The sequence below is a fragment of the Peromyscus eremicus genome, chromosome 15 (assembly GCF_949786415.1).
Source record: "Peromyscus eremicus chromosome 15, PerEre_H2_v1, whole genome shotgun sequence".
Lineage (NCBI taxonomy): Eukaryota > Metazoa > Chordata > Mammalia > Rodentia > Cricetidae > Peromyscus > Peromyscus eremicus.
The window spans coordinates 30985121-31011303 of NC_081431.1; the positions used below are offsets into that span (position 1 = coordinate 30985121).

The 26183-nt window shown below is 39.8% G+C and overlaps 1 protein-coding gene across 1 annotated transcript; it reads left to right on the forward strand.

Moving 5' to 3' along the window:
• The first annotated feature begins 4003 nt into the window (after positions 1–4003).
• Positions 4004–19113, forward strand: Ntmt2 (N-terminal Xaa-Pro-Lys N-methyltransferase 2). Its single transcript, XM_059280147.1, has 4 exons — positions 4004–4157; positions 12013–12188; positions 17875–18124; positions 18842–19113. The coding sequence occupies exons 1-4, from the start codon at positions 4004–4006 to the stop codon at positions 19111–19113; spliced, it is 852 nt and encodes a 283-aa protein (XP_059136130.1).
• The last annotated feature ends 7070 nt before the right edge of the window (positions 19114–26183 follow it).

The window sequence follows — 26183 nt, forward strand, 5'->3', positions numbered from 1 at the left end:
ACATCTTACTGAGGGTTAAGAATCAGCATCCTGTTGGAGATACTAATACAAGTGACAAAGGAGAATAGTATGTGTACTCCCTGGCCCTGTGAACACAATACACATTGACATTGTGATATGACTTGTCATTTCGAAAGTTCATACTTAAGAACCACACAATTGAGTTACAAAAAAATCCACATGTGCAATGTCAATGTGTGTGTGTTCACATCTACACAAGTACACACATTCTAGTAGGCAGCCTCTCTAAGATGTGTGTGTGTGTGTGTGTGTGTGTGTGTGTGTGTGTGTGTGTGTGTGTGGTGTGTTTACATCTACACCAGTGCACACATTCTCATAGGCAACCTCTCTAAAATGGCCTTCTTAATCTTCTGCTTAGTTTTCCAAAAACAGAAAAATCCGAAGGACACATGAATAAACTCCCATAGTCCATTTCATTTGGATTTTGCTTCAATTTTTAACTTCATTGACTATAACTCATCTTCTCAATATGTATGTGGTGAATTTCTTGAATAAAACCTAAGAATAGGCAGATAAGATGTTTTGGACATCTGAAACTCATTATTGGCTTTCTACCAATGATGATGGTTAGCAGTTATTGAAGGTGTGTTCAGCACTCTCATGCTGTAGACGGAGTGCTCCTTTAGTACTCACATCATACATAGCACGTACCATTATCATTATCTTTGTATTACAGAAGAGGAAAGTGAGGCTCAGAGTGACTAAGAAATCAGTTTATAGGTTATCAGTATATAGGTTACCCTATATACATGTCGGGGGATGAATTTTCAACTCAGCCATATCTGTTTGATCCCAGTAAGTAGACTTTCTTGGGGTTTGATAAATGGCCCAGTAGTTAAGAACACATGCTGTTCTTGAAGAAGACTTGCGTTCAGATCCCAGCACCCATATCAGGTGGCTCAAAACTGTAACTCTAGCTCCAGGAGATTCAATACCCTTTTCTGGAATCTGGGCATCTGTATTTACATATGCACAGACCTACACATAGATGCATGTATGTGCATGCATGCACACACATAATTAAAAATAAAAATACATCTTTCATTATGCATTATGAAATATCCCTTTTGAAATTCCCTTGTTCTGATTTGGAGTCAGAACATCATCTACCAAGCATGTCCAGCCGGTGACCCACATGTAGCTGAGGATAGCTGTGAGTTTGGACCAACCCAAAATTGTAAGTCTGCTGGAAACTTTATGAGATATTTTTTGATTTTTTTTAAACTCCACTGTGCAACTCTCAAGTGCAAACTTTGTAGATGTCAATATTCTGTTGCAATAAAAAAGTTAGACATGCTTGCATTCTTATGAAAATTTACTGAGTAAAAATTATTTATGATCGTGTTTCACTAGACAAGATTTCATTTGCTAGCACAGAAAACCGTAGATGGCATGAATGATAACAGATAACATGACTGTATCCTTATGAAAAATACAGTCAAGGGAATGCCATCTCTCAAATAAGGCCCAGACCTGAGAGAAGTACCTGCTCACGAACTGAAACTGTGGAGGAGGAAAAGTGGTAACAAACTATGTTCTCGGCAAGTCCTAAAGCCAGAGGTGGAGACAATGTAATCAAAATTTAACAGCTATGCCTTCTGTTATGGACAATGGGAAAAGGGAGTCTAGAGGCATTGGAAGGTGAGGGAAATATATAAGAACCAAGCAAATGAATCCTTTCCTTTTCCAATAAAAGATGAGCATACAAAGCAAACTTTGGGAGATTACGGTTCAATTTTCAACATTATAAGGGTGATGGGTAAATTATTCTATGGTACATTGTAACAGAATTCCCCAAAGTTGAGCTACTTAAAGAAAAACAATGTATTACTGTGGATTAATAAAATTGGAGTGGCTTAACCGGGTTGAGGTCTCCCATCAGGTTATAACCGAACTTCTGATTGGGAAATGCTTCCTCTTCAGGCTCACTTAGGGATTCGGTTCCTCCTGGACTTCGTGAGGTCTTCATTTCCTTGCTACATGGTCCTCAGCGTGGGGAAGCTCCTAGCAGGCTGGTGGCTTGAAGTCAGGGAAAATAATCAAGAGAGGGAAATGAGATGCTCATGACAGTCATTTTATGACCTCATCTTAAATGTGCCATCCCATAACTTCTGGCATGAGTTTTTCTTTAGAGCTGAGCCAGCCAGTTCAGTCTACACTCAAGGAAAAAGGTGGCCAGCAAGGCATGAATTCATGTGTAGAGGAAAAGGTGAAGATGACATTACAGATGACATGTTTGTGTCCCCTCAAGGTGAAAGGGTTGAGAGACGATATGCAGAGACGGTCATGGGCAGCAAAAGTGGGGCCCTTCTGAATGCGATTAGTATCCTGTCAAGATGTGAACTAAGGCTTGACCACAGGTTTTGCTCTCTGACATGTAAGCATATAACAAGAGGAGAACCAACTGGAAACTGAGAACAGGTCTCTCAGTAAATACAGTGTGTGCCAGCACTTTGATCTTGGTTGTCCTTGCTTCCAGAACTATGAGAAATAAATGTTTATTGTTTAAGCCACCCACTCTATGTCATGTTATAGCAGTCTGAACTAAGACAGAAGTCATCTCATAAGCTGTCTGCTTTGATATGTCCACGGTATATAAGGTTAGTGGGAGCACATGGTATAGGGCCAATAGTGCATGGGGTTCGTGTGTGTGTGTGTGTGTGTGTGTGTGTGTGTGTGTGTGTGTGTGTATGTGTGTATGTGTGTATGTATGTATGTATGTATGTATGTATGTATGTATGTATGTATGTAGTTTCCTGTTAGGAAATATGAAGAGTAAAACAGTAGTCATGATCCCTGCAGAGAACAGGTGCCTGTCACAGGCTGGACTCTGAGCTGAGTTTGAAAGGGTCTATTTATAAAAAACATAGGCAAAATTGCAAGGAGTATGGCTTGCAATAACCCTTGCTCACCACTATCCCTAGGTCTCAGGCAGTAAAGCAAAGGAGAAATGATGCGGACTAGGAGAGGTCATCAAATGAAAAGATGTTTTTCTTGTTAAAGCAAATAGTGATCCTGGGATATCTCCAGGGAAATGCTGGTGCCAGGGGATCGAATAAATACCTTGACTTCATTATTACCATCTCCCACGGCACTATTTACTGGCTGAATCAGAGGGCAATGGAGTCTGCTGATATAGTCAGCATAAGTTGGCCCCTGGAACACGTAGTGTCTTGCAAGAAGCAGAGAAATGAGTTGGAGAGACAATCAGAAGATAGTACATAACACAAATGTACTTTAAAGGAAAATCATATTCACGGTAGACAGAAAGAAATAAACAAGCTTGCATGAGTAGGCATTGCCCAGAACAAGTTAAGTGGAGGAGTTTGCTGATAGAGAAGGTATTTAATTTCAAAACGGGCTTTCAAATAATTGCCCCTTTGGAAGATCCTTAAACATTGGAAACACATATCCACCTCTATAAAATGATTTGGGGAAAAAAAATTGTCCTGATGAAAGGAATGTGAGTGGCTAAAATGACTTTGAAGGGCCCTTGTAATTTGAGGATTCAGTGTTCTAGGAGCCATGGAAATCAGGGAATAGGATCTCCTGCAAAATATTCACAACTCTTTGAAATGGAAATTAGGCTATTCCAATTTCAGAGTCAAATTAAAGCAAGTATTCAGGGTGTTAGCAGGCAGTGCCTGAGCCCGTTTGAAGCGCCTATAAAGGAGGGAAGCGTGCTTTTCCCTGGGTGAAGCAGGATCTCACTCAGCCTGTTTCCATCTTTACTTTTAGCACCTGCTGGCTTGGAGTGGTGTCGCGCAAGCAATCAGACGGTGGGTGGATGTGCCAAGAGCCTGACCTCCCCATGTCTGCTATCCCTCCCCCTACAACCCATGACAGCCTGTCCTGATATAGATGGACCTGGGACTGGTTTAAAATGACAGTCTCAAGTTCTTTGAGGAAGAGAAGACTAATTCAAAGGAACAGCCAGGCAAGCTTCCTCTCTCTGCAGGAATAATTATTATCCCCCTCCGCCATGGCCCACCTGGGAGCCCATTTTGCCTTTAGATCCCGCTGGCAGAAGACCGATGATGAACTCTGTCGACATAGCATGTCCTTTATTCTTCACAAAGCCATTCGCAATGACTTCTTTCAGAGCTATCTCTACTTGCTGGAAAAAATTCCCCTGGGTAAGTGAGTCTGAGCTGTTAGATGAGGGACAAGAAGAGACTGGATGGGTTGTATGAGGTTATGGGGTGCCTAGGAGAGAGGTTAGAGCTAGGGTCCTTTTCAGCTAAGGAGAATCCAGACCAGTGTCAGTGGGTGAAATGCTTTCAATGACATTCTTTTACGGAGAGGGGAGATCAAGTGCTGCCTGGCAAGGCTGAACTCTATTTTAGGGTTTCCATGCCCCCTCAGGCATAGTGACTTGCTGCTCTAGGTGTCAGCTGGGTGGCTGTCAGGCTTAGAGAAACTCAATTCTTGAGTTGTCAATGGTGTGTTTTCTAATTGCTCAAGTTGGAAATTGAGGTAGCTCGGAGTTAAGAATATTCATGTAATAGTATGTGAAGCAAAAATTGAAAACGGAGATTACAGGATAAGGGGTCAGAGTGTGCTTGGGACATGCATGCATCTGTATGGGTGGTGTGTGTGTGTGTGTGTGTGTGTGTGTGTGTGTGTGTGTGTGCGCTATCTGCTCTGGCCTCCCTAAGTCACGGGTATCATAAGAGGACTTCTGATATCAAGGGGTGATATTCTGCCTTCCATTTTGCCTTTCCCCTGGTTTCAGGGAAACGGGACAAGAGAGCAATAGAAAGCTTGTCAGGTGTGTTTGCAGCATTCTCTTAACCAGTGGAAAGGTAACAGACTTCAGAACACTCTCACCAGCACGAAAGAGGAAACGACTTCTGATTAAAAAGTGAAGTGCCCCCTTCCTGCCTCTTTGATTTATGTTTTCTCCCAGCGAAAACAAGAACACTGTTTCTCAGCCTTGGTCTGTTTGCTTAAGGTTGTCTGAAAGCCCCATTGTGCACTTGATTTGGCCCCAGATTCCTGCTGTGGAAAGAACTACATAGTTCTTAGTGTTACATTCAAGAACCTGGATGTTAGCAGCTATCAAAGTCTCATTTTATAAATTTACTTCTGAGGTTTCTTTAATTCTGTACCTACAGATACTTCCACCTTATATTTATATAGCGTTCATATAAAAATGTTTCTCATCTAAAATTTAGATTCTTACAGCTACACTATGGGTAAATATCACTATTTTCCCTTCCACTTTCCTACTTCTTCCCTTCAATTTTAGTTTTTAAGTGAAAAAGGAAAATTCAGGGGTGTGTTACCTAATTTAGAGAGAATTACACCAAAGCAAGTTGAAGGCTTCTTCCAGTAAAACATATGCATCTCCTTTATCCTAAGAGAAAAACTGGGTGATCTTTTGGAAGGGTGTAATGCCCTGGTGACTCCAGGCATTGGCAAATCACTGACTTCTGGGGGACAGTCTTTGGGCTACAGCTCAGTAAGAATCTTCAGTAACATTGTGTGGTTTAGACTGGAGAAATCCATCAATTATAGTAACTGAGAAGAATGTAACTAGTGGACAGATGACCGACAGACAGCCTTTAAAATGGTTACCAGGCAGAAAAGGGACTCATTTATGAATGTAGCTGGAAACCAGTTAAGGATAAAACAATCTTTGCTCAAAATCAGATGAAAGTTTGTTGGAAACACATGGCCTACAGTTATACTTGGTCTTTTCTTAATCTGATAAAATCATTCTGATTTTATGTGTTTTTATTTTATCCATTTTTTCCTTTTTGATTGTGTGAACGGTTGATTAATCATTTGCAAAAACTGATGTGTTTAGCAAAATAGTCCATGGAAACCCAAAGTAAGATGAAGGGGAAAGTATAACTTTTCTACTTAGGTTTAGAGTGAAGGTCCTTTTCTCAGTCTGTTTTTGCCTCACCAATGGCTTCTGAAAGACTGGGTGGGTTTCTTTAGTGAGTAAAACCGGAACAAAATCACTCTGTTCCAGGCCAAAGTTGGATTTATCATTACTTAACTTTCCATGAATGACATTCCTTCTTTTTTCTATCCTGAGAATCCAGCCTGGGCATTAGTTGTCCCTGACAATCAGTAAGATAGTTGCATCCACAAACTTGTGTGACAACAGTAGCTAAGGATAATATTAGCTGGTATGGGTTAAGCTCTGCTGCAGCAACAAATGAATTCTGAGATATCATTGGTTGAACCCATGCATCTACTCTTTTTATCATTTTTGACATGTATTATTTATTATGATGAGGACAGCTATGTTCTTTGTAGGCATATAGGGATCCAGGATGATATAGTTTCCATCAGCCAGATAATACTATTCATCAAGGCAAAGGAAAAAATGTCGCTAAAGGCCTGTCTGGTAGGTTTAAATACATAAGCCCAAAGTGACATATATCAAATGTTTTTAGAGTTCATTGACCATAAATATAAGATTACAGGTGATGTGAGTGGTACATATAGTCATAGGGTGCTTCTGCTATGAAAAAAATTGCTGTTTAGAGATAATTATATCATATACTTATTTTCTGATCAAGCTGGTCATATCCTGTGAAAGAAACAGTTATGGAATTACATTTGAATAATTATTATGGTCTTATATTACACAAACTAGATAAGTGATCTTCTTGCAAGTTACTAATGTCTATGAGCATCAGTTTCCTCAAAACAGTTACAAGGTTACTAGAAGAACTGCATGCAGTATACATGTAAAAAACCATCAGTTTTCAGTAGGTGTTAGGTTTTTCTCTACTTCCTCTGTGCCTGGCCTCTTCTATAGTCACCGTTTAACTTTTTTTAGAGCAGGAATTACCAAAGACGATAAACTTAATATGTGCGAGTTTTCAGGCTGTAGCGGATATTATGCCTTTTAGGTTGGAAATAAAACAGCCAGCAGAGACGCTGCCTCCCCAGCCCCACAGAAGTGTTTTAGTGTTTGGCTGCCCTTGTTCTTGATGACTTTAAGACTTCATAAAAATGAAAATAAAGTCTCTCTTTTCAAATGTTAGCGAACCCTGCCTGTAGGGTCTGCACAGAGGGCTAGTTGTTTAGGGGTAATTATGGAGCGCACCAGGGTTAGCCAGTCTTTGATTCCCCTTTCCTTTCCCCATCCCTCCAACCATCTGTGTAAGGCGGTCAGTCTTATTCCTGCTCACTCTGTGGTAAGATCCATCATGGAGAACTTCCCTCAAGCATCTCTGACTGGCTTTGGAGATGTATAGAACTGTTGAGACACAGAGGACTGAAGTGTGCCATAGAAGATGAAGGCCTGCAGTTTTCCTAAGGAGATTTTTCAGGAAAAACAGAAACAAGCTCACAACTTTTAGTGTTTTCCATTTTTAAAAACTTCAGTTCATTGTCACAGCATTTTATTGGCTGTGTTCTTATTTCCCATAACTTATATTTGTGAAACTAGGCACAGAGGAATGGGAAGGTTTTCCAATGGTTTTGCAGTAGTGTGTGACAGGGCAGGATTAAAGTCCAGGCATCTGTATCCCAGGCTACTTTAAAACTCTTACATATCCTACTTACCAATGTGAATGGACACTCAGCTAAAGTAGGCAGTGATGTACGTTTTTCCACACATAACTTTCAGTTTGACAGCAGTAGAAAGCATGACTTATGAAGAAAATTGATTCTCTGTGGGGATCCAGATGGGTGGGCCACTGAATAGGTTCATATAATTCAGTGACACCATCCATTTTGAGATTTGGCTTGAAAAGTTTACTAAAGGTGGCTATTTATGAACAAATAGGAGCTAGTACAGGAAAAGATGTTGTGTAAGTCTTTAGTTTGTCAATTCTTAAAGGGACCTGTATATAGCCCAGTTGGAGATGTTCACGTAAGTTAACTATCAGTAATATTCTAGCATAACCACATTTTTCAACACCTGGAGATCAGTGACGGTCAGTTGTTTTACTTGGAGTGTAATAGCTCCTGGACATTGTTATTTAACAATGGTTTTGGGTGACTTAGCAGAAGGACAAAAGCTTTGGTCAAATGGGCTTGTTTTGTGACCTGCTCTGATATGTCTTTTGCTAAGAGAAACTATACTAAGTCCTGTTCTCCTAACACTCATCTGAGAAGTGATCACTCTAACTCTGGTCTTCTAAAATATTAACAACCAGACTTGCAGGATTAAAAGAAATACTATGAAATGCTTAGGACAATTCCAGGTTCATAAGAAGCACTTTTAGGTGCTATTCCTCTTTTTGATCACTTCTAGAAGAATTAGTCTTTGGGGAGGAAGTAAAGAGCAGTGGCTACCTATTCATAGCCACAGTTAAAAGTGAGAGTTACTAAAAACATTTTCATTAAAACACTTAGAATTCCCAAAATGAACTCACCATACATCTTCTAACTGCCATATGACTGGTATTGCCACACACTTCATTGCACAATTTTTTAAAAAAATCGAATGCAGTGTATGAAATTCTCGAAGAATTAATAAAAATGTTGTGTCCAAAATTTTTAAACACTTATTTTTGTAGTGCAAGTGCTACAAGGGCATTTTTCTCTTTAAAGAAATGAAAAAAAACTTTCTTTCTTTCTTTCTTTCTTTTTTGTTTCTTTCCTTCTTCCCTCCCTCCTTCCCTCTCTCCCTCCCTCCCTCCCTCCCTCCCTCCCTTCTTTCTTTCTTTCTTTCTTTCTTTCTTTCTTTCTTTCTTTCTTTCTCTCTCTCTCTCTCTCTCTCTCTCTCTCTCTCTCTCTCTCTCTCTCTCTTTCTTTCTTTCTTTCTTTCTTTCTTTCTTTCTTTCTTTTTACTTACCTGATGCAGTTTCAGGTCAAAATGTAAGATGAAGAAGCAATGGGTGTCGGATTCGCATAGAACTGGGATCGAACCTCAGTTGTGTCATTTGATCTGGACACTTTAACACTTACTTCCTTGCTTCTTCTTTCATCCAAAGAAGTATACATAACATTTATCTTACATCACCAATGAGATAGGTTCCTTCCATGTATATAGATTTGATCAATTACAGGTAATATGGGTCAAGAAATAAATGCCATTTTTGTCCTATTCTCTGTTGCAAACAATCTCAAAATTTACAGAGACATTGCAATTCTGTGACAAAACACCACTACATTAATTTCCACTGTAAAAAGATGTGGGCTAGTGGCTAGTTGCCCTATTTAAGCTACCATGAACTATGCAGGAGCCATCAGGGGGCAGAATCTGGGATTGGTCATGACACCTCATATATCTTTCTTAGAGAAATACATCTGTCACTTAGGTGAAAATGAGAACTAAACCCCTAATCATAAAAGCCCACCTAGTGAAGCTGAAACCTGCTGAGCTCTGTATGGACCTGAAACCAAAATGTTGCTGATGTAATGAACCATGCCCGTTTCTAGATTAAGACTTTTAATGTACACTACCCACTTGGTGACTTAAGCAGGTGATGATGAATGTGGCTAATTTGCTGCTTTACCTGGATCAGAATCATTGAGGGGGGGTCAGTGAGATGGCTAGGTAAGTGACTGAAGGCAGTAGTTGCCAAACCAATGACCTGTGTTTGATTTCTGAGATCCATGTGTTGGAGAGAGAGGACTGACTTCTGCACGTTGTCCTCTGATCTCCAAACATGTACTCCAGCACAGCTTCTCCTTAACAACAACAAGTTGGGGGAGAGACACAGATTGAGCCACTGAGCCATGGTTTATCCACAATCCCAGAATAGCATTGAATCCTGAGAAAACTCTGTGATTTTCTAACTTGATGTTTTGAGGACTGCAGAAGAATTTGGAACCAAAATAATTCTGGGATGGTGATGCCTACATTTTCCATCTCTGTTAAATTTATAAACATTTGTTGGTTCACTTGGTTTTTGTATAAGACTTTACTTAGGCAAGTGCGGGAAGAGAAGAGGTAGGTCAGCTACCTCTTGCTTTGGAGCATGAGGTCTCGGCTTTCCGTTTTGTATTATCTCATACAGTGTGCATAAATTGACAAAAAGATGCCATACATCAGCAGCTTTAAAATGTTTGTACTTTAAAACTAACATACGTGTGTAATAGTTAATATACATTGAGGAGACTATGTATCATACATACTATATTGGTCTCCAGAAAATAATCTATTTAGAAACTGACTCCTGTAACCCTTTCAGAAAACCCATGGTCATTTGTGACCCAAACATTAGTTCCAGTATCTTCAAGCTGGAAAATCTTGACTTAACTCCATAATGGGAGCACAGTTCTAGTCACATGCTATCTACTGCATTTTTAACTTTTAGAATAAAAATTTGGGAGTATGTAGTTATTAACTTTAGAATCAAGCAGCACCCTGCTTTAATGTCAAAATCTTTGGAGTTACCTAAAGAAAAGTAAACATTCCTAGTTAAGGCTAAATGCTATTTTTCCTTTGACTCCTTCTATGCCATATTTTGGTTTTCATGTCATGATAAGAGTAAGTTTGAGCCATTGTATATTTTACCTAGAGCTTTTAACCATATTTTATTTCCAGTTACTGTGAACCAAAACATGTCTTTTTTGGAATTTTACCAATGTACCCTAGATTCTTGGCTACTTTGTCTATTGGCTGAATTCCAGCCTATAATTTCTCTTGCAGTACAAACAGTTTTATTCCAGATCTGATAAGTAGTTGTCATTTGCAGATTTCTTTTTGCTGGGTTCCCATGTTAGTGACATCATCTTTCTGTCTACACCATCTCTTGATTTTAACCCTTGCTGGGTTGAAATACAGCTTCAGGAAACTTCTGTAAAATGAATCCATAGGAACTAAATACTCTCACCGTTAAATGAGTGTTAAATTTAACTTCAAAATTAAATTCCTTCACAATACTAATTCCACTAAACCATTGCTTTCAATTGTTTCTGATGAAATTTGTTATAGCTGCTTAACTTCAGCTCTTCATTTTGTAAAAGATGCCAGTTACACTGACTCTGACATTATCAACAAATATTTTTGTTTATAGGTATGTCTCATGTGGAGTGCAATATTTTAGGCACACTTATTCTAATAAATTATTGTTTATCTAAAATTCAAATAATTTTAAGTCCTGCATTTTTATTTTCTAAACCTAGCAATTCAACTTAAATGTCAATCATTTTTTTTCCTTCCAAATGGCATTAGGGTCCTTTTCTTATTCTTTCTGTTTTGAAGATTTTAAACATATCTGTAAATTAGCATTTTCAATAGTCCATCTTTCCTATCCCTGGTTAGATCTTATAGTCTCTTTCAGTTCTAGAATTTTTCTTCTATTGTTTCTTTACTAGTTTTCTTCCTATATCTGTAGAACTTTAGAATTTTTTAGCTTTCTAATTGGTTTGTTTGGGGGAGGGGGGCTTATGGATTAAGCTATTTTTAAATTTTAATTTTAAAAATGTTTTCAGAATTTCATACATGAGTACTTTGACATAGAGACATACTTGTAAATATATTGCTTTAAAGAAAGTGAAAAGGAGGGATTAACAGCAAGAATTAATGAGAACATTTCCATAAAGCACTGAGCTAAGAGACATTACTTGGAATGATGTTATGAGGTTATTTTTCTACTGTACAAAATACTGTAAGACTTTTTGATAAGATGTTTATTAAACTAGCTGCTCAATTATGAAAATTTCAAGTAATTGTGATTTATAGATAAGATTCTTGAAGATCATAGGGTTTAAATAGTTTTCTCAGTGTTATATAGCATGCAAGCCTCTGGGCTAGAACTCAAACCCAGGTTTTCTGATTTAAAACCCTTGTCCATACTGGGCATGGCAGCACAGGCCTTTAATCCCAGCATTCGGAATGCAGAGGCAGGTGGATCTCTGTGAGTTTGAGCCCAGCCTGGTCTACAGAGCAAGTTCTAGGACAGCCATAACTATATAGTGAGACCTTGTCTAAAAAAATCAAATCATCAGTGCCTTTTCCTCTGTAGCACAAATTCATAGAGTTTTGAAAAAGCCATTATATTGCTAAAAAATTAGCTTGTTACATCCTGTACATTTTAATAACTTTTGATAATATTTTCTTTGCAGTAAAATTGTATGCTTTAACAAGCCAAGTCATTGATGGTGAGATGCAGTTCTATGCCAGAGCCAAACTTTTCTACCAAGAGGTACCAGCCACAGAAGAAGGCATGATGGGAAATTTTATTGAACTCTCCAACCCAGATATCCAGGCCTCTCGTGAATTTCTTAGGAAATTTGTTGGGGTGAGTTTTCTGACTGATGCTTGATGAGAGGGCAAAGTCCTTGCAAATTGAGCTCACATGTTTCTGTGTTGTCAGAGCCATGTGACCAGCTGAGTGGTCAGCCGGAAAGCCTGTTTTAAGATGTTCAGAGAGATGGAGTTCAGCAAACCCTTGGATTATCCTACTTGGCACTTGACCATTGTAGCACCAACTAATCTTGCATGCTTCAGGGGAAGGTGAACCAGTAGTATAGACATCACTGTCCTACATTACAGAGACATCTTCTTCAGAGAATCAGAGCTAAACAGCTGACACCCAGAGAGAAGACTGCTGAGAATTCACGTGTCACAGAATTTTAGATTGATTAATGAAGTCTCTAAAATACAAATGAAATATGCTAGGAAATGCATGCTTACGTTCAGTTTGAAAACAAGGATGATAAAATCCCTTTATGATTTTTATACATACTTCAGCTTGTGAACTGAACAAATGAGATTCTTTTGTTACTCTGGATTTGGTTAAACCTCTTCCTTCTTTGTGGAAGAAGTTTCCAGGTCATACAGAGACAAGACAGTAGAATGTAGGAGCCCAAATTCTAAGTATTTTAACTCATCATGGTTCCTCTGAGCGTGTTCTTTCCATACATTTAGCTTCAGTCTTTTCATTCATGGCTAGGGAATAACAACCGAATCTGTTGGTGAAAAAAAACAAAGATCAAAGAAGACCAGCAATGTTGGGCTCTTGCTTTAGTGAACAAAATGAGCATAAAATAAATAATACGTAGCTATTACTAATAATACCATGATGTCTTACCATATGTTCATCACATATCATGCAACTTTAGTTTTCAGGCTATCTTAACCCACACAATAAAGTTGCCGCGGATCTTATTGAAGACAAAACTCCTAATTCCAAGCAAAATTTGTTGTAGTTCAATACAATGTCATTTGATTTAAATGTGGGTAGTGTTTTATTTTGATAAAGGAAATGTTATCAATATTGAGCTTTAGGGTTAAGCTGTCAACCTACTCAGAAGGATAGCATGAAGGTCATATTGGTGCTGAAGTGAAGTTCTATTCATTCTAAGCTCCCCCTGAAGCACCCAGTGTCTGAGTCACGAGTCTGGCAGTAGACACTTGGGGCCAGGATGAGATGTCTATCTGATGTAAGTAGCAGCCACAGAGGGTTGAAAAGTGTAGGGTTTATGGTCATGGATCTTCACATGAGTAATCTGTAACACTTGTAAACTAATGTCAATAGCTGATTTCATGGCATGCTCGCTTTAAGTAGGTCAGTTACTTTGCCAAGCCTTTTAGGAACACTGTCTCTTTACTCTTTAGAATCCTTAAAGGTAAGAACTGTTGTCAGTTCCTTTCTTTTTTCTTTTTTGTAATTGTGGAAACTGAGGCTTAAAGGGATGAAATAAATCCTTAAGATCACACACACACTTGAGACTTCAGTCCAGCCAGGTTAGTCTTACACCAAATTCCTTGCTCTCAATCACGCCATATTTTTTTCCCATTTGTTTCATGAAGCAGAAAAATCCCTATTTTTTTTTCCTCACAGACTATAGACCTCAACTACTCTCTTTTCTGATCTAAGCAGTCCCTCCTGCTTGCCTCATGGTGAGGCCGACTTTGATCCCAAGGCATTTCAGAAGCTTAGCTAGTAATCCAGCTGTCTTGTCACTCCACGAGGAATGCCAAGCTGACCACAGGGATTCTGGTCAGACAGAGCCCAGAGGCACGCCCACGGACCTGGGAAAGGAAACACTGTATGCTCGCATATTTATGTTGGAAAAGAGGCAGACTGTTCTTTCAAACAAACACAAGAGTCCTTCTTAGTAGACAAGGCTCATTGTAAAGCTGTGACCTTGAACAAAGAACAAACAGTCTGTTTAAAGGAATGATATTTTAGTGTTTTGACCTCAATAATCTGCTAAATTAGTATCTAGGTCAAGAAACAAGGACTTAGGGGATATGTGTATCTGACATGATTTATTCTTGTGTCAACTGGGAAAAGGCAGACTGTTTAATTTAAAGCTTCACTTTCCTTTCAACACTCAGTGACAGGGGACAGTGGGAAAAGCTGTTTAATCTGGTTGCAAATGTATTTGCTTTAGAAAATCCACAAGTGGTACCAACATGATGCCAGCTTAGCTGATAACTAATAGGGAAGGTTGTAGTCCACAAGAAGGATTTTGCATTTGATCCATTTACTTCTTGGATATTTGTCAGGGATTGGATGACTAAAATGGTAAGATTTGATTTGTATTTCATGGCATTCATACAGGGCCATGAAACACTTAGATTTTAGTTTTCAACTTGACTGAATGGGTAATGCTCTGCAAAATAAAACAATTAGGCACAGTAAGACCGCAAACAGCATAACTAAGAGTGTTTTCATTATTTTGTATGAATCCGTAGACATGAAGATAACATAGTGAGTGAAAATGAAAATAAAAACCATCTTGTTTTGAAATCACACATCGTGTGAGGCTGTGTTCACATTTGTCAAGGGCATCCGATTTCAATCCAGTCACGGCTTCCCCAGCCATCGGGTCCAAGAGGTGAGAGTAGATTCTGAGAGCAGCCTTTAAATACCCCTTCTCAGAGGTGTTGCCTGTGAGTGACAGACAGAAAAAGAACAGCGATGCCAGGACAGGGGAGGCAGCGCCAACCACGTTGGGTGAAGCAGAACAGGGCAACCAGGCAACGGTCGGAGAGGCTGGGGGGTCACAGCACCTGAGTGAAAAGGAGCATTTGTGTCTGTTGAAAAACAGTTTCAAGAATAGTTGTAGCCAAACATCAGACACCCTAATTGATTAGTCATAATTGAAGAGGGTGAGATGCTTCCAGAGCAATGGTTCTCAACCAGTGGGTCACAACCCTTTTGTGGGTCCACATATCAGATATCCTGCATGCCAGATATTTACATTATGATTCATAACAGTAGCAAAATTACAGTTATGAAGTAGCAATGAAATAATAATGTTATGGTTCGGGGCAGGGGGTCACCACAACATGAGGAACTGTATTAAATGGTCGCAGCATTAGGAAGGTTGAGAACCATAGTTCCAGGGAGTTCTAATTGGAACATTTCACCTCCTTGTTCTCAGTTCATTTGTCTAAAATGCAGAGGGATTAAATAGCAGTTACTTAAAAACTCTAGGCTATTGCTGACATCCTCGAAGGGCTTCCTTGGTGAGTGACAGGAAGGCTGAGAGGGTGAGGTTTCTTCACTTACCAGCTTCATATTATCTGTTCATTGAACAGTAAGTGTCCAGTGATTAGAATCTTTAGGTCTTTTAGCTCTGTTCATGGGTCTACTTCTAAAGCCACTTGCTACACTAATGAGATCCGCATGACTAATAGAGCTGCTGGGAGCCAAGCAATTCCAGGGAAGAGTTTTAATGAGAATCTCTTATTGAACCCACAAATTTCTACTAGTCATTGCTAGCAACTTACAATAATCACTCCATATTTTCTCCTTTTATCTTTCTTATTTTATATAGAAGATTATGACTTTCGTGAGACTCTAAACCAGTTATATGCATGTTGTAATACTTGAGCAAGGGTGGCATCATAGTGAAGGCAGAGATGGCAAGCATATGGCAGTATCCTACTGCTTTCCTTCTTAGATCCAAGGAAGAAACCACCAGTCAATCATACATCCCTTTCCTGCCGAGTCTGGATGAAGCCTTTGAATTCCTTTGACTATCACATTAGGTAGCCTTACCAGAGGAGTCAGAGTTAACGCTGTAGGTGTTGTTCCTAATGTAGACTGGGTTTGGCTCGGATGGTTCCTGCTCAAATTCTAGTTCTGCCATGAGCTATGTAATACCAGAAACTGAAGTTTTCTCATCTCCTAAATGGGAATCATTCTCATCATCTTTAAAAAAGAGATACGCCGGGCGGTGGTGGCTCACGCCTTTAATCCCAGCACTTGGGAGGCAGAGCCAGGGGGATCTCTGTGAGTTCGAGGCCAGCCTGGGCTACCAAGTGAGTTCCAGGAAAGGCGCAAAGCTACACAGAGAAACCCTGTCTCAAAAAAAAAATCAAAAAAAAATAATAAAAGAGATACATATATGTGTGTATATGTATATGTATGTGTGTGTGTGTGTGTGTGTGTGTGTGTGTGTGTGTGTGTGTGTGTGTGTGTGTGCTCTGTCTTCTTGTGCATCTGTATGACATAAGAGAGCATCAGATCCTATTATAGATGGTTCTGAGTCACCATGTGGTTCCTGGAAATTGAACTCAGGACTTCTGGAAGAGTAACCAGTGCTCTTAACCACTGAGCCATGTCTCCAGCCCCATCATCATAATCTTACGGAAGTTTTTCTGGTTTTTGTGATTATTGTGGATATTAAGAGCATGTGCCATATCAATACTCATTTATTACAGCCCTTACTACATTGGAACAAAGCATTATCTTTGGCTCCTTTTTGCTTTTGTTGTCCTTGTGCCTTTCTAGCGTAAGGGAAGCCTTTTGGATGGACTGCAAGGCAGTTTTTTTGATGTTTCCTCCTGTTCATGTTTTCTTTTGATCCTTAGCCAACTGTATTTTTCATCCTTAGTTCCTGAGAAATCAAGAGTAGGCTCTCTCTGTAAGATCTTGATTGGTAACTCTAAGTATCCTATTACTGTAATTTCTAGCACGAACTTATTACTGTCCCAATCACAACTAAATAATTTAGACCAGCTGAGTCTTTCTTCATAAGCCCAAAGACTTTCTTTAATTTATAGAAGCAAGTTTGAGAATGTTTATATTAGCTAATTTCTCAATATGCACCACCTCCCCATCCCCCTTTCTAGTTAATGCATAACCTTACTTAAAAGTTTTTTTTGTTTGTTTGTTCCAGTAAACATGTAGTTTCTGGTACAAAAATACATATATTATATAAAATATGATATATGTAATATTATATATAAATATATTATACATTATATTTATATATAAATATGTATTATATATTTTATATATATATTCTTTCAGCATTAAAGGAGACAAAGAGACTGAAGAAACTACCCGTTATCCAGATGGCTGTTTTGTGTGTTGCCAGAGATGTTTTACAATACAATCTTGGTGAGACGGCCAGTGGGGCAATGGCTATTCCTCAGCTCAGGTCTCAAACGTTACCACCCATAGAAAAGTAGATGATTCTGAGCACCTCCAAACTCAGTTTAGAAAAACTAAAATTTCAATTATCCCGATATTAATTTGAATGTCTCCAAGAAGTGAATGTTTAGAGTGATTTTGAAACTCATGAAAACACATGATGGGCTCCACCCCACCTCCCCAGTTTTTCAAAGTAATAACATATAGTACATGTCCATATAGCTGGTATGGTCATCAGAGATATGTTTTCATAGAGCTCTCCATGGCTCATTTCTTGGAGAGACTTACTCTGTACTGGAAGCTAATATAATAGTTTGTAACTCTTTTTAAAGAGCTAAATGTGGCAAAACACGGTAGAACTATAAATATTTAACTTTTCTGGAAAAAAAATGAAATGTTCTATATATGATATGATAATAGATAATTATCTATGTACACTTGTACTAACACATCGAGTCATACACATAAATGAAACATCTTATCATATAAAATTGAGCCAAATAAACTTGATTTGAAGAAGTAGTTGTAATGCCCAAGACTCGAGATGAGTCTCTGTACTTGAAGTAGCCCACAAGGTGTCTTTCCGCAGGGGCCAGGGAGAGCAGGAACTGACTGTGCCTTGGACTGCGGCTCTGGAATAGGAAGGGTCAGCAAGCACGTCTTGTTGCCTGTTTTCAGCAGTGTTGAACTGGTGGACATGATGGAATCCTTCCTCCTTGAAGCCCAGAGCTACCTGCAGGTTACTGAGGACAAAGTCGAAAGTTACCACTGCTACAGCCTGCAGGAATTCACGCCTCACATAGGAAGATATGACGTCATCTGGATTCAGTGGGTCTCAGGTCAGTCTTGCATGGCATAACTTTTACCCTTCACCATTTTCCAGCTAGGAAAGATGACACTTGGGACAAACAGGGACACCAGGAGGAGATGGAGCTGTAGGTGTACTTACAGCACTTTTTGTTAGCTCTAACTGTCATGTGATCTCCCAACAACTCTGGTCCCCTACATTTCTCCTATCACTTCTAGGGAGAGACCAAGTGCTTGGGAGCAACCCACATCTTTGCAGAAATGTAAATAGTTGAAAATACTTAAAAACTAAGCCCGTAAATGGTTGATCCTCATTCTTTATTGATAGAACTAAACATTCTGAGACTTAAATCCTTAGGAAATGAAACAGCAATGAATTATATTGTGATAACACACACACACACACACACACACACACACACAAACACACACCACAAAATGTGATTATGTTGTATAGGACATGAAATGGCTCCTGGGAAAGGCAGTAGTGTCTTGTGCCTATTAGGTACATGGTCCAGGCAGCATGATATAAAGACAAGGAATTAAAACCCTTAAAAGAGGACTGGTATCTTTTTATTTTTATCTCAGTTTTCAGTCTCTAGTAACTAAAACATTTCAAGCTATTAAGCAATTTGTGTGAATGTATAGGTGACAATCTCTTGACTCTTAGCTTTGTTTTCTTTCCGACCTGCCTCCCTCCTGCCCCCCTGTTTCATTTTCTTTTTCTACCAACCTGGCCCCACTTGCAGGGTACCTGACTGATAAGGACCTCCTTGCATTTCTTTCCCGGTGCCGAGATGGCCTGAAAGAAAATGGTGTTATCATCCTGAAGGACAATGTAGCACGGGAGGGCTGTATCTTTGACCTGTCTGACAGCAGTGTGACTCGGGACATGGACATCCTTCGAAGCCTGATTAGAAAGAGTGGTCTGGTGGTTCTGGGCCAGCAGAAGCAAGAGGGCTTCCCTGAGCAGTGTGTTCCAGTGTGGATGTTTGCTCTGCATAGTGGCAGACCATCCTGATCAGCAGTGGGAATGAGCAACCAGACCGGACAGTGGTGCTTTGCTCAGGACTGGGTCTATTTCCAAGGTGCCCTACGTGATGCAGACAGAGATGGAAAGAAGGGATGCAATGCATGTCTAGAATGATTGATGGTGTAGTATGTACAAGTTGTTGCTAATATAATGCACACGCTGTGATGTGTGCACATTTAGATGTGTACTTACTAGAATGAGACACTCACAGATGCTGTGGATTTTCTGAGAGATGGAGTAAAACACCGGGAAAGTGCTTTCATGAGCTTCCTGCTTACAATGGGACTGCACAAGCATGTATGAAGACCTGAGAAGAAACAACGCTCACAAATTATAGACTGTGTTGATCACTGATGATTTGTGTTATACAGTTAATCACAGAGTAGGGCAGAAAGTCTAGATCCCTTTCCCTGCCCCTGTGTCTGCTACACTCCACGTTCTTCCTCTTTGCCCTCATAGCTCCTCTTGAACAAACATTTTCACCTAATTAAGAAGGTAGCAGTCAAATAATCTTCTGAAAACAAGTCTATTAATTTTGTCTTAGGCCTTCTTTTGGCAGAAAATGTATATGGTTTCACTTTCTATTTTGGGACAGTTTTACTACCAATGACGTAATACAGGTGTAATTTAATAACAAATGCTTGCATTACCATGATGTGGAAGTGTCTTCTTTCAGGAAAAAAAATGTTAGACACTGAAGTTTCACCCCGACCTTATAAGTAAATATTGTCAATGACCTAATTTTAGCCCCTGGCTGTCAACAGTGGCTGCTTCTGCTCCTCTTCCCTTGAATGAAATGAATGTACCTGGAAAGAGAATCATCAAAAGAAATAGGCAAATAAAATGCTTCAATACTGACTTACTGGGTTCAGGTATTGAATTAGTTTAAATAAAAGAATCTAAAATCTTTCAAAGAGAAATGAAATTCAGTTTTTATTAGCACAATGTTTAAATATGGCTATTTTGCCTTTAAAACATTTCAGCACTTTTATGTTAAAACACAGTGATATGTTTTGACCCTGAAATTCAATATGGCTATATACTGCCACAAAAATTCATATTTTTAAAGTCATAGCTCTAGAATAATAGAGAATTGTTATAATATATTCTTATAAATGTGGCATCACCTAGATAGTTATATTTTGTACCCAGAAAATTATATCACTTCTGTCCTTGGCCCTTCATGCACTCTGGAATGATGTAGCGGAAAGTGAGCCAGAGCAAGTCAGAGACAGAATGAAACCAAAGAGTAAACTGTTAAAGACAGATAGAGTTATGACAAAACTCGGACTTCATCCTTCATACGCCTTGGAACAAATTAGCAGAATCTTTTTTTTGAGGTTGATTCCGGGGATTTATTTTACACCAGCAGCTTTAATTCCTTTACCTCTTCTACTTTTCCATAGTTGACACATTTGCCAATCTTCTCTGCTCTCAGTTTCCGGAGCTTATCGTGTAAAATATGGTTTCTCAGTGGTCGCCAATAGATGGTCTTGACTCTGTTGAGTCTTTGAGGTTGATGACAAACCAATCCCCTTTCTGTTGTTGGTTCCAATCATGAACCATGCTATTTAGAAAGCCTTCAGATTTGTATTATTCTGCAAAAACTCCTGAATTCTTACGGTGTCCTTAATTTAACCACGAAAAATAATTGAAGGGAAACATTGTTACTAGCAGCCCTCTGTACTGTTAATAACAGGTTCAAGGTAAAAACAACAACAAAACAAAAACACTGGTGTCATGAGGGACTACCAACCAGATGAAGTAGTCTTGAGAGGTTACGTTAAAGTTTGGGTCTGTTTCTGAAAGAAATAAGCAGATTTTTAGAGGTTGCAAGCAAGGAATTTCTTTTTCTGGTGCTGTCAGGATAATCATAGAGCTCGTGGAAGGAAGACACTTTAGAGTGACACCTGCATCTGCTCCTTCTGCCCAAGGAAGCAGTGTAAATAGGCTGCTGCGTGTGTTTACCAGCACATCTGGAAACCGGTGGTGTCATCGGTAGTTTACTTTAGTTCCCAAATATGGCTTCATAGTCCAGCCGCCTCGAAATCAACTGGAGAAATTCATCAGTAGAGATCTCCCAATTTCACCTCCATTGGGGTGCGTTTCTATGACGTGGGATCAGATTATTTAATAAGTTATTAACTGATTCCAGGAATCAGCTCTGTTTGAGAGCACTGGTTGGGAAGGACTCATGAAGCTGGGCTTTTTTTTTGTTAATTCACATTGATGCTAATTATTCTGAAATATAATCTTATGGTTGTACACATAATCTTTCAGTGATACCCCATTCACACTCACAGCATGAATTTCCACCTCTTGAGAATGCCATGTAAAAGTTTCATAATCTTGCACTGACTTCTCTCTCTAGCCTATTTTACCACCATGACCCCTCCCCCCACAGCTGCACCTGTTTGCAGTCTTCTGATAGACTCATGGTGTATGGCATAGGGCATTTACAGATGTCACTTTTTAAAATGTAGACTAGATTGCATTGTTTTTCTTCTGTCCCAGAATGCTTAGGTGGTATTGATTTCATTTTTTTTTTTTAAAGCTTTTATCGTAGCTTGCTGGGCTGTCTCGAGTCTGTGTTCCACTCTATTTACCATTTTGCATCACTATAGCGTTCACAGTTATCTGTTTGCTTAGCATTTTATCTTGGATTCTGAGCTCTTTGAGGGACTATTCATAGCTAGAGCTCCAGTCTTGACCATACATACACCTTAGTACACGGCAGGAATGCAAAGCTCTTGGTGAAAGCAGGCCAGGTGATGGTGAGAGTAGGAGGAGTGGAGGCAGGCTAGGCTTCTGGCAGTAACAAACAGGAAACAGAAGAAAGAAGCAGGAACAACTAAAGGCTCCTGAAGTTCCAAAAGCACTGGGGTATGCAAGGCTAGTCAAAATACTGATTAAATACTGCATGTGACAAGAACCAGAAAGTGCCCAGAAATAAGCAAGCCCTGAGCTCAGAAATCAGGCAGAGGGGAGACTATAACAAGATTAGAACCTGAGACAAAAAATGCTGCCTAATTAGGGGAGCATTCTCAGTTTCTGTGTTTGTGTCCACAACCTACCTAAGGATATGGCCAACCCATAGTTTCCTTGGTGAGTGTGACCTGGTAAGAAAGAGATGTGTTCAAATTGTGGGTAGGCTATAACAAAGCAACCCCCTGGTTCCTACTGGTTCCCCAAGAACAACACGTCCAGGAAAATGAGGTTGTAGATGAGGTTAATCCAGCTCTGGATGCTGAATGGAAGTAGAAGGTGCTCGCCGGCACTCCACAAATGAATTAATTGAAAATGTGTCTGCAATTCTGAATGAACTTTGGAGGACCCCGCAGTTTATAGGGTGATTCATGAAAGGATGTAGTCATCACCTGTTCCCTCATTGAGAACCTGAGCGACCACTGGTAAGTACTGGCCTAGAAGGGCATCATGTTTTAGGGGACAGCAATGTTAATGATTTCAGACTATCATAAAATTTAAAAAAAAGGAAACGAATAAGGTCACCTGTGTAAAAGGTGATCTGCTTTGTATTAAGGACACATTTTGGTCCCATATTCGTTTTCTCTCTCCATCATTTTCTCTAACTGGCCTTTTTGAGTGATGTACTGAGGAGAAGCCCTGGGTCCACTATATTCAGCTGCCTGTCATGAGTAATTAAAACCAGTTGTGTTATTGCTTTCCCTAGCTCCAGCTGACTCTTTGATGCTTTGCTGTCCATGCCAAAAAAACTACCTCTTACAATCATCACAGGCCAGTGTTTCTGCAGAGGTCACTGCAGGCTAATTAAGCAAATATGTGAAAAAATGGTTTCAAATTATCTCAATTAGTGAGTGTTTATATACAAATACTTAGGGTAGAGGTTGATGACTTTTGAAATAATAACTAATTTGCAGGGCTAGTCATTTGATGTCAGAGAAGTCTATGTATTCAGCACCCTTGGGCTGACATGATTTGATCTTTGGCTACATAAAAGAAATTATACTTGTTTCTACCAAGAGACATGTAAAACCTGTGTAAGGAGATCCTGGCTTGGGAGTGAGAAAGACCGAGACATAAATAATAATGATTTAGAACAAAAAGCGTTGAACAATTCGTGTGTATAAAGAGTTAATACAGAGAAAAGATGAACTCACTCCATCTCTGGGACTTTAACTGGGCTACAAAGACTCATTGAACACATTTTTGTGTACAATGTACAGCCACTGCTCTAAAACCTCAGGTTAAAATAAGGTCCTGGGCTCTGTGGAGCTTAAATTTCAGGTAAGACTGAGAAGCAATGTATAATCTAACATAGATTGTTTCAGTGCTAGCAAGTGGTAATTTTTTTTTTTTTTGAGAAAACAGAGTAGAATAAAGGCAGATTGGGCACAATGGGGAAAGATCGTAATTTCAAATAGTGGTCTGTTTCACTGAAGCCCCCAAACACTTGGCTTCATTGAAGGATATTTGAGGCAAGAAGTAAAGGTAAGGGTGCAAGCCCTGTAGATTCCTGGGGATTCCAAGGGCACAGCCAGAGCAAACGTCCTGTCTTGAGAAACAGCTGGAAGGTCAGTGCTGCTGCAGCAGAGTGTGAGGATGTCGCAAGATCCAAGGTTCAAGGATGCATCTGAGGTTGTAACACCCAAGGTCTTGGTCACTGCATGGGAACAGGAGGTGCTGTGGAGTTTCCAGAAGGGGATTGTCAGGATGTGACTTCTGTTTTAAAGGGGACCCTCCGGCTGCTGTGCTGAGAAAAGATGACTGGGTAGAGATGGAAAGAAGGAAAGGAGTTTAATTAGGGGCTTGCAAATTGTTAGCCTGCAATCCATGGATGTAAGATGAATGTAGTTTGTATCATTTCATGTAGGGAAAGTCAGTAATGACATAGTTTTCATGTCCAGAGACCAGGAATTAGAAAACTTTAATCTCAAAACGTGTGTGAGTTTTGAGATGCCACCTAGTGAAAATGTTGAGAGGCCCCGTGACCATAAAATCTGACCTCTAAGAGGGAAGTCTGGGCTGAGACGGAGGATTAGAAGTACAAGCACAGATTTAGTTTTTAAGAAGGTGATTCTGGGTGAAATTACCAAAGGACTGAATGAAGACAGAGACGAGAAAGGATGAGCGTTGAAGACAAAGGACGCACTCAGCCTGAGATACTTGACTGATGAGTCAAGAAGAAAAGCCAAGGAGACTGAGGTGAGATCAGAATAGAGATCAGCAAGAGTGGGGGTCGTTTTAGCTACTTTCACATCAGTGGGGCAAACTTGGCAGAAATGGCTTTGGCATATGGTTTCTGAAGGTCCCATCTATCACTGTCAGGAAGGAGAAGCACGTACCGGCGGGAATGCGTGATGGAGGATTCTCACATCATGTTGGACCAGGAGACGGCTGGAAACAGGGACTGGGCTAGGATCTTCAAAGGCCTGCTCCCAGTGAACGTCTTCCTCCAGCTTGGCCACATGTCACAGGCATAGCTGGGTGAAAGGGAAAATGTTCAGCAGACGATGCAAGAATGGCTTAAAACTCAAGGTCAAACATGCAGCTAAGTGTCAAGAGGGAACAGAAATAACACAAACGCTAGACCTTAGGAATTAGGCCCTTTCCACCTCAAGCTTTTGTTTCTGTTTGAAACAGGCTTTGCAGCTGTCCCTTCCCCACAGGTGACATTCACTGAATACTGGTCCACACAACAGAAGACTCGGTCAACCTCGGCATCCTAGACTCCTCATCAACAGGAAATGGTTAGCAACTAACTTTCGAAATTCTCATTAACTAGTCACTATCATCCTGGCACAGGATAATATTTCAAATTTTAGCCAAACAACTCCAGTTGGAGAATTAGGCCACAGCCTATAAACACTCACACATATTTTGTCCTCTTTCGCCTCTGCCTAGAGGTAAAGTATAAGGTTAAGGGAGGAGAATATGGGAGGATTCCCCAAAAGTATCTTCCATATCAAATGTCTCCAGGGCCTTCAGTGACTGAGAGTCGAGAGTAGTAAAAGAAACAATTTAAATTTGTAGAAAGTACAATAGAAACTCAACAGTCTCTTAAACTGAAGTTTTGAGAAAAAAAAATTTCTGGGAAAGGCACCTCACACCTGCACAGGGAGCCTTGGCAAGAGGAAGTATACAGTTTTCCTGTATATGTATATGGAAAGGAGCAAGGTTTTTGTAAGAAGAAAAGAATGTCATGCAAAATGTCTGGTGTTGTGGAGTATTATTTTCTAACTAGGCAAAGATGTGTTACATTTTTTTATGCTGCAGAATATTACTTTCCCTGTGTAAAAGTGTATTGCATTTGTTTATGCTGCATTTGTTTAATTATGAAAAGATGGACCAGGTGGCGGCGGGAGGCAGAGGCAGGCGAATCTCTGTGAGTTCGAGGCCAGCCTGGGCTATAGAGTGAGTTCCAAGAAAAGGCGCAAAACTACACAGAGAAACCCTGTCTCGAAAAACCAAAAAAAAAAAAAAAAAAAAAAAAAAAAAAGTGTTATGTTTTTTCACATTGCTTGCTTAAAGCACCTGATTGGTCTAATAAAGAGCTGAATGGCCCATAGCTAGGCAGAGAGAGGGACAGACAGGGCTTCCAGGCAGAAAGAATAAATAGGAGTAAAAATCTAGGCTCCAGAGAAGAATGAGAAGGAATGAGAGAAGGAGGAGGAGGAGAGAATGAGGGACACACCCTGGGTAAGAAGCCAGGCAGCCTCCAGCTAGTCAGACACAGAAGTATTTGAAAGTAAGTTATACAAAAAGAGAAGGTAAAAAGCCCTGAGGCAAAAGGTAGATAAAGAGAAATGGGTTAAGTTAAAAGAGCTAGCCAGAAACGTGCTCAAGCTAGGCTGAGTATTCAAAACTAATGATGTCACGATTTGGGAGCTGGTTGGTGGCCTAAAAGAAAAAGCCTGGTTCTGACGTCTCTCTAGGAGTATTTGTCAAGAAGGAAAAGGGATGTGGCAGACATGCCCTCTGTGTCTACTGGTTATTCTCTGATAGTACATGTCGTTAAAACAAATTTAAATTATGAGAGCCTTTAAACAGTGAGGTATCTAATGGCATGGCATGTCTCA

What these genes read in the sequence shown, in the direction of transcription:
- Ntmt2 (XM_059280147.1), top strand. Translation starts at nt 4,004, where the DNA reads ATGGCCCACCTGGGAGCCCATTTTGCCTTTAGATCCCGCTGGCAGAAG. An exon ending in GCTGGAAAAAATTCCCCTGG is followed by an intron (nt 4,158 to 12,012) that starts GTAAGTGAGTCT and finishes TTTTCTTTGCAG; the next exon opens with TAAAATTGTATGCTTTAACA. An exon ending in TTCTTAGGAAATTTGTTGGG is followed by an intron (nt 12,189 to 17,874) that starts GTGAGTTTTCTG and finishes GTCTTTCCGCAG; the next exon opens with GGGCCAGGGAGAGCAGGAAC.